The 17,055-nt window shown below is 41.9% G+C and overlaps 1 protein-coding gene across 1 annotated transcript in view; it reads left to right on the forward strand.

Annotated features, from left to right (window-relative positions):
• Positions 1-17,055, forward strand: part of Ppa2 (inorganic pyrophosphatase 2) — a 65,162-nt gene that overhangs the window by 36,983 nt on the left and 11,124 nt on the right. Inside the window, exons 7-9 of the mRNA XM_033756029.1 lie at positions 2,447-2,573; positions 13,726-13,853; positions 15,849-15,934. Coding sequence (XP_033611920.1) covers positions 2,447-2,573; positions 13,726-13,853; positions 15,849-15,934 — 341 coding nt within the window. The remainder of the gene's footprint in view (positions 1-2,446; positions 2,574-13,725; positions 13,854-15,848; positions 15,935-17,055) is intronic.

Genomic DNA, 17,055 nt, shown 5'->3' on the forward strand with positions numbered 1-17,055 from the left:
GAGGAGCGGGGTGTAGCTCACTTCCTAGTTACACCAAAAAAAAAAAAAAAAAAAGAAATCAATTTTTTCAAAATAAATTATTTCAGGACACATAAAGAACCTGTTTTTTGCATAGTTTCTAAATGTAAAGCTGCATTTAGAATCATGAAGAAATTTATTCTGAGGTCTGTGGAATTCTGTGGCCAACTCAGCCTCTGAAAACGACAGAATGTAGAAAGAATGGGCAACGTGAGAGAATCTCTCCAGTAACTTTCGTAAACACATAGTGTATCTGCTTCCACATCATCTTATTTTTGAGTTTCCCTAAAATCTTATTTTTCTAATTTTAGTTTTGTTTTGTTTTTCCCCCTGTACTGGGGATTGACCTCAGGACCTTGCACTTGGAAGGCAGGCATGGTGCCACTGAGCTAAATCCCCAGCCCCTCCCTAAAATCTTCTTTAAGAATTTTATGAAACTAATTGTGCTTACATCCTTAACATTAATAATTTTTTCCTTGTCACTCATTACCTTAAGCCTCTAAGTATTTTACTTTTCACTATAACTTATGAATGTAGTTTACAAAAAAAAGGTATCTGAGTTAATTTAAAAGTTAAAAAATGTTGGCTGGGGAATTAGCTCAGTGGTTCCGTTGCCTGCCTCGCTAGCACAAGGGCCTGAGTTAGATCCCCAGTACCAAAAAATAAAATAAAATAAAAAAATGTCATTTTGATAATTACTAAATTTTCTCAGGAGCCAGATAGACGTGGTAGTGCATGCCTGTAATCCCAGCAGTCAGGAGGCTGAGGCAGGAGTTGGTGAGGTGTAGGCCAGCCTGGGCTACAGTGAGACTCTGTCTCAAAAAAAAAATAAAAACAAATTCTCAGATCTCTTCTTTCCTCCCTTCCCACCGAGCAGGAGCCAAGTTGATATTATGCATTGCTATATCTGGGTTTATTTTTTGTCTAATGTGGATTTCTAGGCCTAATGGATAAATAACTTTCCTTCTTACATTTGAACATCAAATTACGACAGGTTTAAATGGTCTGTCTCATGGTGCTATATTTTTAAAAAACATGGATTCCGTGTTTACTTATACAAAGTGATTTTATTTTGAGTTTTTAAAATTTTATTTTGAGTTTTTAAAAAAGTCATTTTGTTTTATTTAGTTGTCTTTGATGTAGTGTCTCACTGTATTGTCCGGGTGGACTCAAACTATTGGGCTTAAGTGAATTTCCTGCCTCAGCCTCCCAAGAAACTCAGATTAAGATGTCCCTGAGTTTATTTTGATTTTTACATTAAAAAACTTATGGTTAAATGACATTTTTAGCTTTTCAGTTTGATATGCATTGTCATGGGAAAGCTTATAGATATGCGTTAAGGGGTAAGCTAGACTCGGGGAAGCTTCCGGTTCTTCCAGCATAGCTGAGGGTGACGAGGAGCATCGCCGTGGGATGCAGACCAGCTTCAGGACCCCTTTCCTCGTTTTCCTTACTCAGCCCTGCATTCCTGTTTGATTCATGCCTATCTGCTGGTCTGCTCTGTATCTGAGGATGCCTCTCAGGCTCATCCTGCATGTCAGGTTCCCTGGGTACTTGAGCTCTCATCCAGTTCCCGGGTTCCTTCAAGCTTGGTCACTATTTCATCACAGTCACTACAGAGCCCCAGGAGATAGCTGGAGTTCATTCCCCTTGCCACTACTGCAAATTCTAGCTGCCTTATCCTCCCCGTATTTGTCTGTCTGTCTTTCTGGTAGTACTGTTTACCTAAAAACATGGGGTTGCACAACGACTTCTTTAGAACATTCAAATAAATGGTTTTACACAGAAAATCTTACTCAGTGTTTCTAAGAAACAGTGGAAAACTGAGTTTTCCCTCTCTGTGATATATGTTACATATAACGCCTTGGAATAAGCAGTGTTGATTATTTGTCTATAAAATTAGCCTAGAAAGGAAAAGAAACTGGACGGCTTGTGGAACTGCTTTCCTTCCGAGGGGGTGGCATCAGGCATCGGGGAGGAGGTATCTCCCACCCTGGTATCCCCTGGCTCCTGCTCGCTCTGTGCTGAGACCCCTACTCTTTCAGGTCCGCCTCTGTGTTCAGCCCGGAAAGTGTAGATCAGACACACAGGTGGCCCCGGGGCCCAGCACATTCCATCTCCACTGTGGGTCCCAGTCATACACATCTGTCATTTACTGTCTGCAAAGAGGGATTTCGGATGTTTTGTCCCTTTTTCTGAAAGGGCAGTTTCTTTCTTTTAATCATTAACCCCATCTTGGTTGAAGTGAACATTTTCAGATTCTGCGAGGGACATTTCAAGGCAGACTTTATGATTATGTACTTTTACATTCTGTTTAATTATTGAAACTATTAACTTTGGTCCACAGTGCTTCCCATCTTTCATACGGTTTTATGACATAACAGCAAATGCTCCAAATCCCCCACAGTGGTGTCTTTTCTCGTTAAAGGTTCTTTCCCGTGGAGAGGTTGTCCCCGTGAAGATCCTCGGCGTCTTGGCTCTCATCGATCAAGGTGAAACAGATTGGAAACTGATTGCTATCAATGCGAACGATCCCGAAGCTGACAAGTTTTGCGGTAGGTGTGCAGCTGCCCAGTGCACCCCTGGGATTCGCAGAAGTGGAAAACTTGTTTACGTATTTGGGAGTTAAATTCATGTTTTGACATTATGCTTTTCCCATGGACCATGAAGGGCCACTGGTGTGTTTTGGCCAGGGTGAGGCATTGCCAGGAGGAGCAGGACGCAGGAAAAGGTGTACCCGGGAAGACACTTCGAAGGCCAAAGCGCATTCTGTGGAGTCCCTCTCCTCCTCCCTCCCTCACCTCCTGTTTCCTTCTCTCCTTCCCTTCTTCCCACCTCCAGCTGTGACTGCTCGTATATTTTTCTCCACATAGCCTTAGTTTTTTGAGTTGTTGCTTCTATTTTGTAAAAAACATATTTTTTATCTTTTGAGACAGGATCTCACTATGTCGTTGAGACTGACCTGGAACTCACTATGTAGCCCAGGCTGGTCTCGAACTCACAGAGATTCTCCTTTGTCAGCCTCCCGAGTGCTGGAATTACAGGCATACGCCACCACATCTGGCTTGTAAACAACGTATTTACAACTCCATTTCTGAATTTATGTATTTTCATTATTGACTCAAGTTGCTACTTTGTTTTGGGTTTGTTTGTTTATTTTTCTTGTTTGTTTTTCTGAGACAAGGCCTTGCTGTGTAGTTCAGGCTGCGCTTGAATTCACTATATATTACAGGCTGGCCTCAAACTCCAGAGATCCTCTTGCCTCAGCTTCCTGGGTGTTGGGATCATAGGCATGTGCCACCATACCTGGCTCAAGTTCCTACTTTGAAAGATAGGGAATTTAACTTCTTAAATGTGTTTCAACTGGTTACCATATTTCTTCTTGTATTATCCCAGTAATTTAAAGTATTTTACTTCAGTCTGTCTTTATTGCTTCACTGCCTTTGAACAGTGACTTTGACTGCCAGTACACAGCCAAGGACATGGAGATTTCTGACTTTTCTCCTCTGCCCTCGAGGACCCAGCTCTCACAGCTGCGTTAATCTATCTCTGGCAGCAGAGTTAACATGATATTTGGGACTTGGCTCAAGGGAAGAGCACTCTCCTTGCATGCACAGGGCCCAGGGTTCATCCCAGAAATGGAAGGAAAAAAATAATGTTTATGTTCTTTCATTATTTTTATGTTTTCTTTCCTTTATTTTTTTGGTACCAGGATAGAACTTGGGACCTTGTGCTTGCAAGGCAGGTGGTGGAACCACTGAGCTAAATCCCTGACCTATGTTTTATTTCTTAATTGAACCTGAAAGCAGAAAACTAAGTAGCAATTATTATATTGTTATGTAAATACAGTGTTGTTCACGTAGACTGTCACACTCTCTACTAAGTGATCAGTTTTAGGGCCAGGGATTTGCTCAGTGGTGCCACGTCTGCCTCGCAAGTGCGAAGTCCTGAGTTCTCTCCCTGGTACTGGGAGTGATCAGATTTAGACGGATTATTCTCTTAGTCTGCTGCAGAGCTTCTCTGTCCTCCCTCTCCCTTCTCTCGCCCTTCTTCCTCCCTTCCCACCCCCACCCCCCGTCTTCCGGTGCTGGGAGTTGAACTCATGGCCTTCTCAATGACCTACAATTCCAGCCCTTTTTTATTTTGAAACAAGGTCTCACTAAATCACTAAATTGTCCAGGCTGGGCTTAACCTTGTGATCCTCCTGCCTTAGCCTCTCAGAGTCAGGGGATTTCAGGTGAGCACCATCATGCCAAGCTTATTTCTACTTTTTCTTAGGCTCTATCCTCCCTGCTTTTGGTTTGACATTGTTGAGTGGTGCACATTTTCCAAAAATTTTTACAGAAAATTACACAGGAGATTAATTCTCTGTCCATACGTGTCTGAAATATCTTTCTTTTGTGAGGGGGAAGGTCAGCTTTTCTTAAATAACTTTGAAACAGCTAATGCAGTAACTAGGTGTAAATATACATGAATCAGAATTTCCGTCACAAAGGAGGTAGTGATTTTGTGTAATCTGTATTTCTTGGCATTTTTGGTAGATAGGAAAGATTAAAAACAGGGAGGAATGGCTACGTGAAAGTTTTAAAAATACTTGAGTTTTCTGTACATGTGTATAATGTAGTAGTTTAGAGAATTTTTATTTTCCATTTTGTTGATACTTTGAGGTTTAAAAATTAAATACATCCTCCTAGTTTCCACTACTGTAAGAAAAAGAAACTGCTATATCATATGATCAGTATAAAATTTTCCTTTAAAGGAAAAAAGAGATCTGTTTTATTTTATAGGTGATGTGTGTGTGTGTGTGTGTGTACATTCTTTTCACAATATTGAGGTCAACACATTTAGGCTGTGATTCTTCTAAGAAGTTTTGCAGTTGTTTTATTTGTGATGAAGCAACCTCTTCGATTCCAGCTCACAGGCCACATGCAGCCTTGAGAGACCGTAGTGTCCTGTTTGAACATTTAGTTTTTAATTGAACGTGGGTGCATCAGAGAGCATACTCTCTAATAACTTTTATCAGTCCATGTTTGCATACTGATTTCATTTACCGTGGGGAGTTGGTTTCTGTACCACTAGAAGATGTGTTAATATTTTATTCTCTTTATTCTCCTTCCAACTCCCCTTCCTGTTTGCAAAAACTCTATTTCCATATTTTCCTTCAGTGCTTTCTTCCCATCCCCTTTCCCTCCCTTTCTTGGCTCCTTCCTCCATCTCTTCTTTCCCCTCCCATTTGAAAAAGATCTCCCTACTTACTATTATCTATCTTTGATTGTGCTCTGTTTTTTGTTTTTTTTTTTAACTTTGTTTCTGGCTGTGTATTTCTGTCCTTTTAACATTGGTATTTTAGATCTTCAAGTTTCACCTTCTGAAACTGCAAAAGTCACTGTGCACATCTTTAAAAAGTCTAAATAACATTTGAAACCAAATTCCTTGGACGCCCTGGAAGGAAAGGGTGCTTGGGGGCTCAGTGTCACTTGGGGCGCACTGAGACCAGTGATGCACGGTGGCCAGGTTCAGACCCCACAGCTCCTAAGTAGCATCAAGTCCTGAAAGAGTTAAGAATACCCAGGACACCTGGATTGTGCTAGTGAATACCTCAGCCATCAGAGATAACAGCGCCTGGTTATGAAATAACGAGACCAGAGATTGTTCAGAAGCCTGAGGTGCTGGGCTTGATCCTGCCTCTTGATCCACCTTCCAGGAAGTGGAGCTTCAGGGACTCACCAGGTTTGAGTCCCGGGAAACATCCCTCAAGTAGAGGACATAATTTAGGCCTAGAAGCTATTTCAACTTGCAGAGCCAAGGGTCTTTAAATAATTGAAAACTATTTTCTGTTATCCTGTAGTTGCCTGCAGTGACTCTGTAGTTTTTGAAAATAGAAGATTAAAAGTGAAACTTGAAACCAGAACAATTATGTTGATGTAGGTGTGTTCTGGATGAACAAGTTACACAAGCAGTAGGAAATTATTTTAAATTATACAGTTGGGACTTTTTCGAAAACCATTATCACATTTTCCCCAAAGTTTTCAGAGTTTTTGTGTGTTTCATATGTAGAATTTCAACATACATTTGGGGAACCTTAAAAGTCCCAATAAAACTACAGAATTTCTCTTGCTGTCTTTCAGAGCAGGAGTAAACATGTTTAAGCTGAAACTTTTTGGCTTGAATTTTCACTTACTAGGTAAATACTTCTCATGCCCCTGTGATTTTTTAAAATGAGTTAATTAATGCGATATTTTATTTTCTTCATCTTAGAACATAATTGTGTCATATGGAAACAAAGGGAAAAGAAGAGAGAAAATGGCATAGTAATCCTAGGGAAACACTGGTGTTAAAGCTCCCTAGCCAGGAGGAATGGTTAAGTTTGTTTCCTGGCCAGGGACGGGAGTTGGCGCCCCGTGCTTGTCCCTGGCTCTCAGTCGTGCAGTGCACCTGGAAGCGTGTATTTGGCCTTCCCTGTCTTCGGTCGAGTTGTGCCCCTTGTTCTCGGTTTTTTCAGCTAAGGAGACCGAGGCAGTGTTGGTGGAAGGCTGGGAACTTTCTAGAGTAACACATCAGTTGCTGGGGTCCCTCATTACCATACCCTTTCCCCTCACCCAAAATACTGGGGTAGTTTGCTGTGTTTGCTGCTTTCTGGGAGCGCTATTTTCTCTTTAATAACTTAGTTATTCATAAGGTAATGATAATTGGAGGCTTGGTGAAACGTCGCCCCTTTGATCTTTTCCCCTTTGATGTCATTCATAGTGCACCTTAAGCGGCGTGGAGTGGGAGTACCCGCCTCGGGAGCAGGGAGGCAGTGGAGGTGCAGGGATGAACTGAGTTAAATGCACTGTAATTAAGGGCTAAATTACTGGGAGTCTGTTGCCTCTTTCTGAACCTTGACCTCTTAGAGTTTTTTAGGTTAGTCATACCCCTCATGATGTGGTGAAGGGTGGGGGAGCCCTAAGTTCTAAAATCCTCCCCTGTAAAGTCTTGTTATCTGCCTTAGAGAATCAGGTGAGCTCCCAGAGCCTTATTTCTTTCTCCAAAATGGCGAATTCATCCTGCGGAAATGATGCCAGCCTTTCCCCATCTCTGAGGAAACCCTTATAGAACCCATTACTTTTAGTCTGTCTTCCTGTACAAGTAGAAAGACCCGAACTATCCTCAGAGATAAAGGTTAACACAGTTTGCTGCTACCGTTGGCACACACTCGTTCTACAAATGAGCAGATAAGCCCATGGGAGCGCCGTTTAAACTCGAGGATCTCGAGATGGATGTCTTGGGACATTCCCCACGTTAAAGGTACTTCAGGGAAGCTGTGAGGAGGCCACAGGTTCCTTGGAGGTCTGTCAGACCCGAGGCCTGCACCTTTAGCTACTTTGTTACATATTCTGTGGCAAAAGTAGATGAGAGAAAGATTTCAGTTTCTTCTGCATATACGGCACCTGCGTGGATTCCATTTTATTGACCATGTGAATTTTTCAGAAACTTGGAATGAACATTTATGTCTTGAGAAAAATCTACCAACTCTTTTCTCAGATTGTTTTCTAGTCTAATACTCATAGGCCTGTCTGTAGCACTACCTTGTTTGGCAACATTTATTTTGAAGGGTTAATTTCTATTATTTTTTCTTGCAGTTACTATGTAGTTTAGTACTGGTTTGACTTGGCAAGAGTCGAATTTGCGGAAAGGAGAAGGGAGCAGGAAAGTGCAGGCACAATAAGCATGCTGTCCCTAGAAACTGTCCATTCAGCCCAGGCGCTCAGAACATTCTGGAAGACACGGACACCTTTAGAGAATCTCAGCCATTCAGAAAACTCATTCTCTGAGCCTGAACCTCTCTTTGTACTGCTAAACTGAAGTGAATGTTTTGGAATGAAACAGTTGTTTCTCATGAATATTTGTAAGGAGACATTCTAAACATATGTTGTTGCCTCTCTCAGATTTTGTTTGGAAGGGGCTGGTTGTACCCATGGTTGGCTCTGTGTGAGCAGCAGGGAACCAGAACAAGGGCTTCCATGGGCACAATCCCAGAGAACTGCCAGCTCCTTTTTCATTTGTCTTTTTGTTTAATCCCCTTTGAACAAAATGTTAATGTGAGACCATTTCGTGGTTATCTTTTTCCCTTTTAAATAATAAAGGTAGGTGATACAGTATTATTTATATTATTTAAAAAAAAAAAAGAAATCCTCAACTGATTGTATGGTTCCCTTACTTTGTGTTATGGTTTGGTGGAATTAATCCAGATGAAAGCAGCATTTTTTTCTTCTGATTTTTGTGGAAGTGCAGGTTGTTCTCGATTTGTGGAAATGGATGATCAGGCTAGAGTTGTGAATTTGTGCAGCTTGCAGATGCTCCCTGGGTGGGTGGCTCTGTGTAGCACCTGACGTGGCCCAGGAGCTCAATAAAATTTGTGACCTCAATGAATGAATAAAGTGAATGTACACATCTACGCGCTGACAAATGAAACTGAACATCGGAGTGAGGTCGGCAACTGTCTTCACAGTGGGAAGTCTTTCGCTTATTTAAAGGGTGAAAACATTCGTTTGGACGCAAAGGATAGCTGTGTGCTGAGTCATTTGCGCAGCCTCTCTTTGTGTCCGTGACACTCTGCACCTCTCCTTCCTGTCACCAGGGACCTTAGTAAGATGCCCAGCCTGGCAGACCCAGATCTCTGTCACCAGATTTTCAGATTGCGTGTAGAACCATCTCTCCGGTGTTCCATCCGCTGCCCCCTGCCGGAAGCTGTTCTGTCTCCCTTCTCAGCTGAGCCAGTGTCCACACTTTCCTGCTCCCAGCCTCCTCGCCATGAAGGCTTGCCTTCCACACCATTTGGCAGACGTAACTGATTCACAGCACAATTTGTCTGTAAAGGAAGGTAGGAAACCTGACTCCTCTTCACAGGAAAGCCCAAGACCTGCACCTTGAGGGAGGTGAGGGAGTCACCCCCACCTGTTCTTCTGGACGCAGGTCCTTGTTGTTTTATCTGAAGAGCGTCACACGCTGTCCCCCACCCCATGTGCCAGACTCCCGTGTCTTGATGGATTTCCTCTCTGAAACATCCCCGTCTGCCTGGAGGCGCCTGCTCATCCTTGCGGCCCAGTAGAGACATCGTAGGTCATGGCGGTGCCTCCCGTGTCACCTCCTGTGAGATGCTGTGAAATGTCTTTGGTGTCACATGTTTGTAGTGTGTTTGCTTCCCTGTCTGCCCGCCTGTCTGGGCTTTGAACTCAGTCGGGGCTGGGGCTGTCTGTCGCTGACTCTGTCACAGTGAGCTTTCTGGAGTTGGCACACAGATTAGCCCATCCTGAGCATATACAGGAGTTTTGGTGACTGGATGTAGTCGTCTCCCAACCGTCACAATCGCTGTGTTGAACATTTCCGTTATCCCCCAGTTCCCAGTGAGTCTTTTCCTCCCACCCCAGGTCCCGAGTGAACACTGCTCACCTTTCTGGGACAGTAGCTGAGCCTGCTTTAGAATTTCCTGTCAGTGGAGTCGGGAGCAGGGGTCCACTCGTGTGGTCCGGGGGTGCCAGGCGCAGGCTTTGGCATTCAGGTGATAGTTCCATTGTAACACACACCAGTTTCTCACACTGGTGGGAATGTAGGTCTCCAATTTGGGAATAATATAAATAAAATTGCTGTGAACATTGAAGTACAAGTGTTTGTGTGAATATATATTTTGTTCCCCATGGAGGAACACCTAAGGATGGGATTGTTGGCTTAGATGGGAATTACAAGCCTAACACTGTAAGAAACTGTCAGAATGTTTGCCAGGCTGTACCGGCTTTCATTTCTGCCGGCAGTGGGAGGGATGTAGTTGCTCCCAGAACTACCATCCATCCTTCCTTTAAGCTTTTGTTACATGTTTTCATAAAGAACAAAATGCCTTTTAGGGAGGTTAAGAGAAATACGCACATTTGCAGGTGCATTTTTTTGTTTACCTCTGGAGTTATCCTTTTCCACACTCAAATTCTCTACTCCATCCTGAAGGTCTGTGGAGCAGATGTTTGTTCTGGGTCATTTCCCTTTTGCTTAAAGGTGGTAGCATTTCTCATAGTACAGTTCTGCTGATGATACATTTTCTTTATTTTTATTTATTCAAAATTGCCTTTTCTTGCATTTCTTTTGTAAGGAAAGTTTCACTGTATATAAAATTTTAAGTTTTTTTCCCCCTCCATAAAGCTGTTCCGTTTTTTGTCGCCATTGTTTCTGATGATACATTGATAGTTTTTTTTTTTTTTGACATTGATAGTTATTGTCTTATTGCCTCTTATAAAAATGTATTGGTTTTGTTTTTCAGACTGTTTTAAAGATTTTCTTATTTTTGGATTTCAGCATTTTTTTCTATGATGTACTAAGTACATCATTTTCTTTTCCTGCTCAGGGTATATGAACTTTGTGGCTCTGTAAGTTAGTGTATTTTATACATTTGAGAAACTGTTTGCCATTAATTTTCCCCCTTTTTTCCCTTTGTTCTCCTTCACTTCATCCTGAGACTCACAATAAATATGCTGTTTGTCACTTTTTGTTGTCTCATAAATCACTGAAACTTTCTTCACACTTTTCCAGTCTTTTACCACTCATGGTTCTTAGACCAGGTAATTTCTCCTGATCTGTCTTCATTTCTTGTATGTAGGCTGAGGAGTGAGCACCTGGGTTCCGCCAGTAAGATCTGATCTTTCGTTTCAGATACTCCCTGATTTGTTCTTTTGACTGTTTTGTCACTTCTGCTCCTTGTCTGAGGTTTCCATGTATGCATACACTGTGCCTTATTTCCTGAGGGTCTTTGGAGGTCTTCTTAACGGCCACTTTCAGCTCCTTGTCTTTGTGGGCCATCGCATGTTGCTGTTTCCAGCTGCCATTCTCTCTAGACGGAGATCTCCAAGTGTCCTGGTGTGGATGGGCAATTGGTGCTCAGGTCCTGCCGTCACGCCGGGGACCACGGTCACAGCCTCCCCTGCAGGGCCGCACGTCTCTATCCCTTGCCACCCATGGATTCAGAGCCCGTGTTCCTGCTCCTGTGTTTGCCTTCTGTCATGGGACTGCAGAGATGTTTATCTCTTCGGTTTTCCCTTTTTATGTGTTATCTGTGTTGTTGTTCCCCTTTGTCAGATGTCTGTTTTCTCCAAAGCAAGATATTTTGCAAAGTTGAAAAGTATTTTGAATCACTGATAATTTCATCAAAATACTTGAACTGAGTGAAAGTCTTATTTCAGTAATATTTTCATCTACTTAGATAATTTCATGTATACAGTCCCTGTCTGTTCCACATGTTTTTGAACATGGTTATTTACATTTAACTCAAACATACACCTAAGAAATCATTTTCTGAGAACTACAAGCGAATTGTAATATCATTGATAAAAGTAAATGTGCCCAGCAGTACGGAGGAACTTAATTAGACACTTGGTGAAAATGTGCACAGTGCTGTGGTAGATCTGTGTTGTTTCTGGTATTGCTCTGTTCTTTTTTCTCACTGCCTAGTACACTGGTTTTTCAGTAGCATCATATACATGCAAGTGAAGCAATGGCTTGGCTGCTCCATGGACAGAGTTTTAGGAGATTGGAGAGCTGATCATTCACACTGGTTAAGAATTTTTCTTATTTTTTAATTAGATGGTTTTTATATATTATCACACTTAATCACAGCAACCTTGATCCCCACATTTTGGATTTGAAGAACAGTTATTTTCCCAACATGATACAAAATATGAGTGCCAAGATAGAAATTTGAGTCTGAGGTATCTAACTCCAGATTGCTGTTCCTAATTTATTTTCTTTGTTCTTATAAATTTCCTACATGTTCTCATTATAATTATTTTCTGGATAGTCTTAGTTTCAATTTTCTGTTGTGGTGAAAGTTATCTATTTATTAATACTTTTTGCTTGCTTATTTTTAATATTTAAGTTATGTAACAAATTAAAGGCCCCCTAACTATAGCTCTTTTTTGGTAGGCACGAATGTTTAAAATTTTTTATTATTAGTTTTTAGATTTATTGTGCTTCCAGACTGTGTTAACTTACAGAATGTATTGTCTTAATTTTATGCTTAGATTTTCTTAGGTTTTAATAAATAATCACTTTGAAAGTTCATATGTGCTTCAGTCTTATCTCCAGAGGAACAGATCTCTTGTATACTATTCATGAGGCTGTTAAATGGATGTTTGTTTGGTTTTCCAAATATTTTCTATCATTTTTTTATTATTTGTCAAAAGTAGTGGGTTTTTAAATTCTGACATTTGGATACTATTGAAGTCTCAGAAAATAAATATGATTAGGAATTTCCTCTGGTATAAGAGAGTATATTTTTTAGATGATAAATGATAGAACTCCCTTATTCGTAAAATATATTTTTGTAGGCTTTCTTGTTTTTGTTTGGCTTTACATAGTAAATTAAAATTTATGACATTTTGTTAGATTTTAGAAGCAAATGAATTGGTTACATTTCTCTCATGTCTACAGAGATAAGACAATAACTTTCGAGTAAGATATTTTAGATTAATTTCATTTTTGTAGAAATATAAATTTAGTTAAGAAAAATAAAGATGACTTCAGACCTAGAAAAACCAAATTGAACTTTAAGATTTGTCTGTTGCTGCATCATCATCGTTATTATTATCTGTTTTCTTTGTTGCTTGGCTGACGCAGAGGAATCTCACGAGACCACGTTTGTATTAGCGCACGTGTGCAGTGTGGCGATTCCATCTGACCACGTGACGCTGCCGTTCCCTTCCTTTGATCCCCTGCGCCTCCCATCCTCCTCGCACCTCCCCTCTCTCGTCCCCTCCCATTTGCAAATGCTCTATTTCCATTTCTTTACAATTCTTCTTTTCCCAGTCCCTGCCCTTCCATCTTTCTGTCTTTCATTCTGTCTTACGGTATTATCGCTCCTATGTGCCTGATGTTTAACTGAACAATATATCCATTCCCACACACTGACTAATTCTCTCTCGGAACCCTCCGCCTCCCTCCAGCACACTTAGCCCATCATTCTCTCCTCCCGCAGCAGTTCGAACGTCCTCTTTCCTGACTGGTTTGACTTGTGCTGTCCTGGCGGTCTCGACGTCCTGAATAGATTCACAACATTGAATCTAGAATCAAAGAAACCATGAAAGGTCACTGTGCCTTTGGGGAGGAGCCAGAAGTCGCAGGGCGCCAGACCAGTGAATAGGGGGCATGATGAAGACACAGCGTCATGCTTTCAAGAGCTGCCTTCCTGCTGGCTGGCGCTCGGCGGCAGCGTTCCTCACACTTTGATCCCACCTGCTAAAGACCCTCAGGAAAGAGGACTCCGGAGCTGCTGCAGGAAGTGGCAGGAACCATGGGATGCGTGTGTTCAAAGGGAGGGGGAGAATTCCGAGGGGGTCAATGGCAGTGTGTCTTTCACTGTAATCACATTTTTAAATCGTAGATGTTTATATCTACAATATATCCCAATCATGTTGTGTCTGTTAAATATGTTGTCTGTCTGTTTCCCTCGGCTATACCTCTGAGATGCTTGACCCAAGTGAATTTGTCCTGTTTACCTGCCTGTTCCCTCTCCTAACACATGGTTGGAAGGTGCTTGATCCCTGTTTACAGTGCAGCAACAGAAGACCGCTGGCGGCACGAGAGGTGTCAACCGCCGTGCCGCCAGCGAGTGGTACCGTCCAGGGCTCTACCTCAAAGTGAAATGAATTTTGCTTTTTAACAAAATATCTTGTGTTTCTTCCCTCACAGATATCGATGATGTCAAGAAGTTCAAGCCGGGTTACCTGGAAGCCACCATCCATTGGTTGAGATTTTATAAGGTGCCAGAGGGGAAGCCAGAAAACAAGTTTGCTTTCAATGGAGAATTCAAAAACAAGGTAAAGATAAGACTCTATTTTCCAGGGTCCTTCCAGTGCCTGTGCAGTACTTGTTTCCCCTTGACATGCTCTTCGGTGAATATTTCTCTATTTGGCTTCAGGACAAAATGGCTTTGTACTGACTTATGTATTTTAAAGTATTATTTTACCATTTTAAAAATTTGGGAGAGGGGATCTAAATCTAAGTGAATCAGCAAGCCTGAAAAATATCTATTTCTCTCAGCTATGAATAACAGTGCTTCCCCCTTCCCCTCCTCCTCTTCCTCCTCCTTTTTAGAAAATGAAGGAATTCTGTGATCAGTTAACTCTGCAAATTATAGATGAAGAAACCTCTCCAGTCACTAATTTGAGGAGGAAAAAGTTACTTTTACTGTAAATTCTGAGGTCTTCTCTCCTAAACGTTCCTTCTACATGGCTGATCTCAGTTGATTCACAATTAAGAATGCACTTGAATTATCTCTGTCAAAAGATTTCTCTTATTAGATGACCACAGTTACCTAAAATATCTCTAATAAGGTACAGATGGAAAACTGGCCAGAGAGTCAACATCTAAAAATAGGAGCTGATTTTTGAAAATTATACCCACTAAGTATGTTATAGATTCTAAGCCAACTCCTGAATGGGTCCTAGTAAGTATATTTTACAAGTAGAGATAAGGCACATTAATAAAAGCTTAAAATTTGCAGTATTTTGCCATGTAAGAATTGATTGTTGGGCCCAGTATTTTTTGAAAAGTATATTAAAGCACCTTTAATGTCTTGAGGGCTTCATTGAGAATTATTAAATGCAAATATAAAACTTATTTTAGACTGGATTTTCATTAAAATATTAGAAATTCATATAATAAATTATTTTTCTTCAAATTAAGTGTTATATTTTGTGTTTGTAATAATATACATTTCAAACCTTATTGTACTTCTGTGTACCTTTATTGGCTGTAAGTAAGTGCCAGTTATGAATTTATAAAGAGTGAGCTTTCTTTTGTGTTTTGTTTTTGACAAACGTTAATTCTTTTTCGTAAGAAGACCAGGCCATTTTTACACCTCTTCAGAAAATGATAATTTTATGCATTGCTCTTTACCATTACTGTTTAAAATAGGAGAACCTCACTTAAGAAAATGTAACTATAAAAAAAAGAAAACAAAATGTGATTGGGCCTCTTTAATGTGGTTGCAAATGGTTCCTTTGTTATGTTGTGGGGTTTCCCTGCCTATTCCTGTAAGCAGTAACTATAACAGGTTCCAAATAGTCACCATCATTGGAATAATGTGGCTGAAGATCTTTCCCTGCGTTGTCTGGAGGGTCCCTTGCTCTGCGGGTCCTGCCTCTGAAGCGTGTTCCCTAGCGCCACTTCGCTGAGCTCCAACCCTGCTGTCATCGCAGCCAGCGGACCTGGAGATCGTGGGTTCAGGGCCCGAGTTCCCGGCATCACTGGTCCCAGAACATGGGATTCCTCATGTCCTCCACTGTCATAATATGTCCCATTGCCCTTGAAGGGAAAGGCAGAAGTATAAGCAGCTAATAGAGAGAGACTGCCCTAGAGAAAGCAGCAGCATTCTGAGGAGGAACATCAGACGAGTATTCCGCTGTGGAGTGATAAAGCAGTTTTCCGCAGATGTAGAACAGTCTGTTATAACTGTGCAGTGGTAGACATCTTACGAACCGGGACTAAGAAGACGTTGGGAAGTGTTAAGGAGGCTTACGCTTGGCGGTGGTGTCGTGCAGTCCGAAGCTCTGTACGGTAGACTGTCTGCTATTGGGTTGGTGGTGCATAACCGGTCCCTGACGCAGACACCCCCCACTGGAGCCCCTTACACGGAGGGGCAGCTGGGGCTGGGCGGTCAGGTCCCCGCCCGGTACAGCGGGGCAATCAGGAGGCCAGGTGTGACGCTCCACGTGTGGCTCCAGGGTGCTGCGCTGCGTAACTGTCACCGCGGCTTTAGCTCTGGACTCTGCAACAGTGTGACTGCTTTGTCTCATTCTGGTCGGAACTAGGCTTTTGCTCTTGAAGTCATTACATCTGCTCATGAGTGTTGGAAAGCGCTGGTTATGAAGAAGTGCGACGGAGGAGCTCTAAATTGGTAAGAATCTGCCTTTTCTGTGTAAGTGATGTGAGTTTATTATTGCTCGGTACTGGACAGCCATTGCAGATTTTTAAAGGGATTTTAATTCTTTTCCACTGAAGGACGAATGAATTACGGGCCACCCTGCAGTGGGTGTTACCGCGTGCTGGGAGTGGGCACAGGCCCTGTCCCCTCGGGATTGGCATTTTAGCAGGAGACGCTAACAGGGACATAAGTGCTGACTCGACTGCACTGTGAGATGTGCAGACTCGGGGCCCAGCAGCAGCAGCTGCCCAACCGGCAGATATGCGGTTCCTTTATTGTCTGGTAGCCACTCGTTCCTTGATATGAGCAGGAAGAGGCTTCTCATCCAATGTGATCTGCATCATTAACAGGAATCTAACAGGTAACACCCATAACTTCCTAAAATGTAATACTTGGGACATACACTAAAAGTACTTGGATACGTGGGACAAACTACACTAAAAATATTCACTGGAATATTCAAAATATTCAAAATACTCACGTGTGCAGCCTGTATTTTACCTGACACTCCTGTTGAGAAGCTCCTCCGCTCTTTCTCAGTCATTTTCCCAGCAATCGTAAGGACTGCGTCTTGGTATTGTTAAAATATGACAGCACTGTGTGCATAGCGTGTTTTCCTGCCTTTTTCAGAGAAGTAGCCCTTGGGACTTCGCAGGGTCTAATTTTTTGCCTGACTCCTCTCCCCTCCCATCCGCTGCCCCTTTCTCATCAGGGAAGCATCCGACTTGTAGGCCCTACCTTTTTTAACTTTCAGTTTGCTTAAAGGTGAGCTGTAAAGGATGAATACAGAAAAGTCATAGTTTAAAGATGATAGTGCCGGCCTTCATCAAGTTTATTCATGCCAAGAATAAAAATAAGTTCCACATTATGAATCTGGATAGAAACCGAATGACCACTCACTGCAATCATGGTCATCAGTTACAGACTGATGTAGTTTTAAAGGTAAATCAACAAGCAGATGGGGTCTTTTTTAAAAATCACAGGTACAGGGCTGGGGATTTGGCTCAGTGGTGTCGCTGCCTGCCTTGTAAGCTCAAGGGCCCGAGTTCAATCCCCAGTACCCAAAAAAAAAAAAAAAAAAAAAAAAAACAAGG

Source organism: Fukomys damarensis, unplaced genomic scaffold (assembly GCF_012274545.1).
Source record: "Fukomys damarensis isolate Sample0158 unplaced genomic scaffold, DMR_v1.0_HiC HiC_scaffold_25, whole genome shotgun sequence".
Taxonomy (NCBI): Eukaryota; Metazoa; Chordata; class Mammalia; order Rodentia; family Bathyergidae; genus Fukomys; species Fukomys damarensis.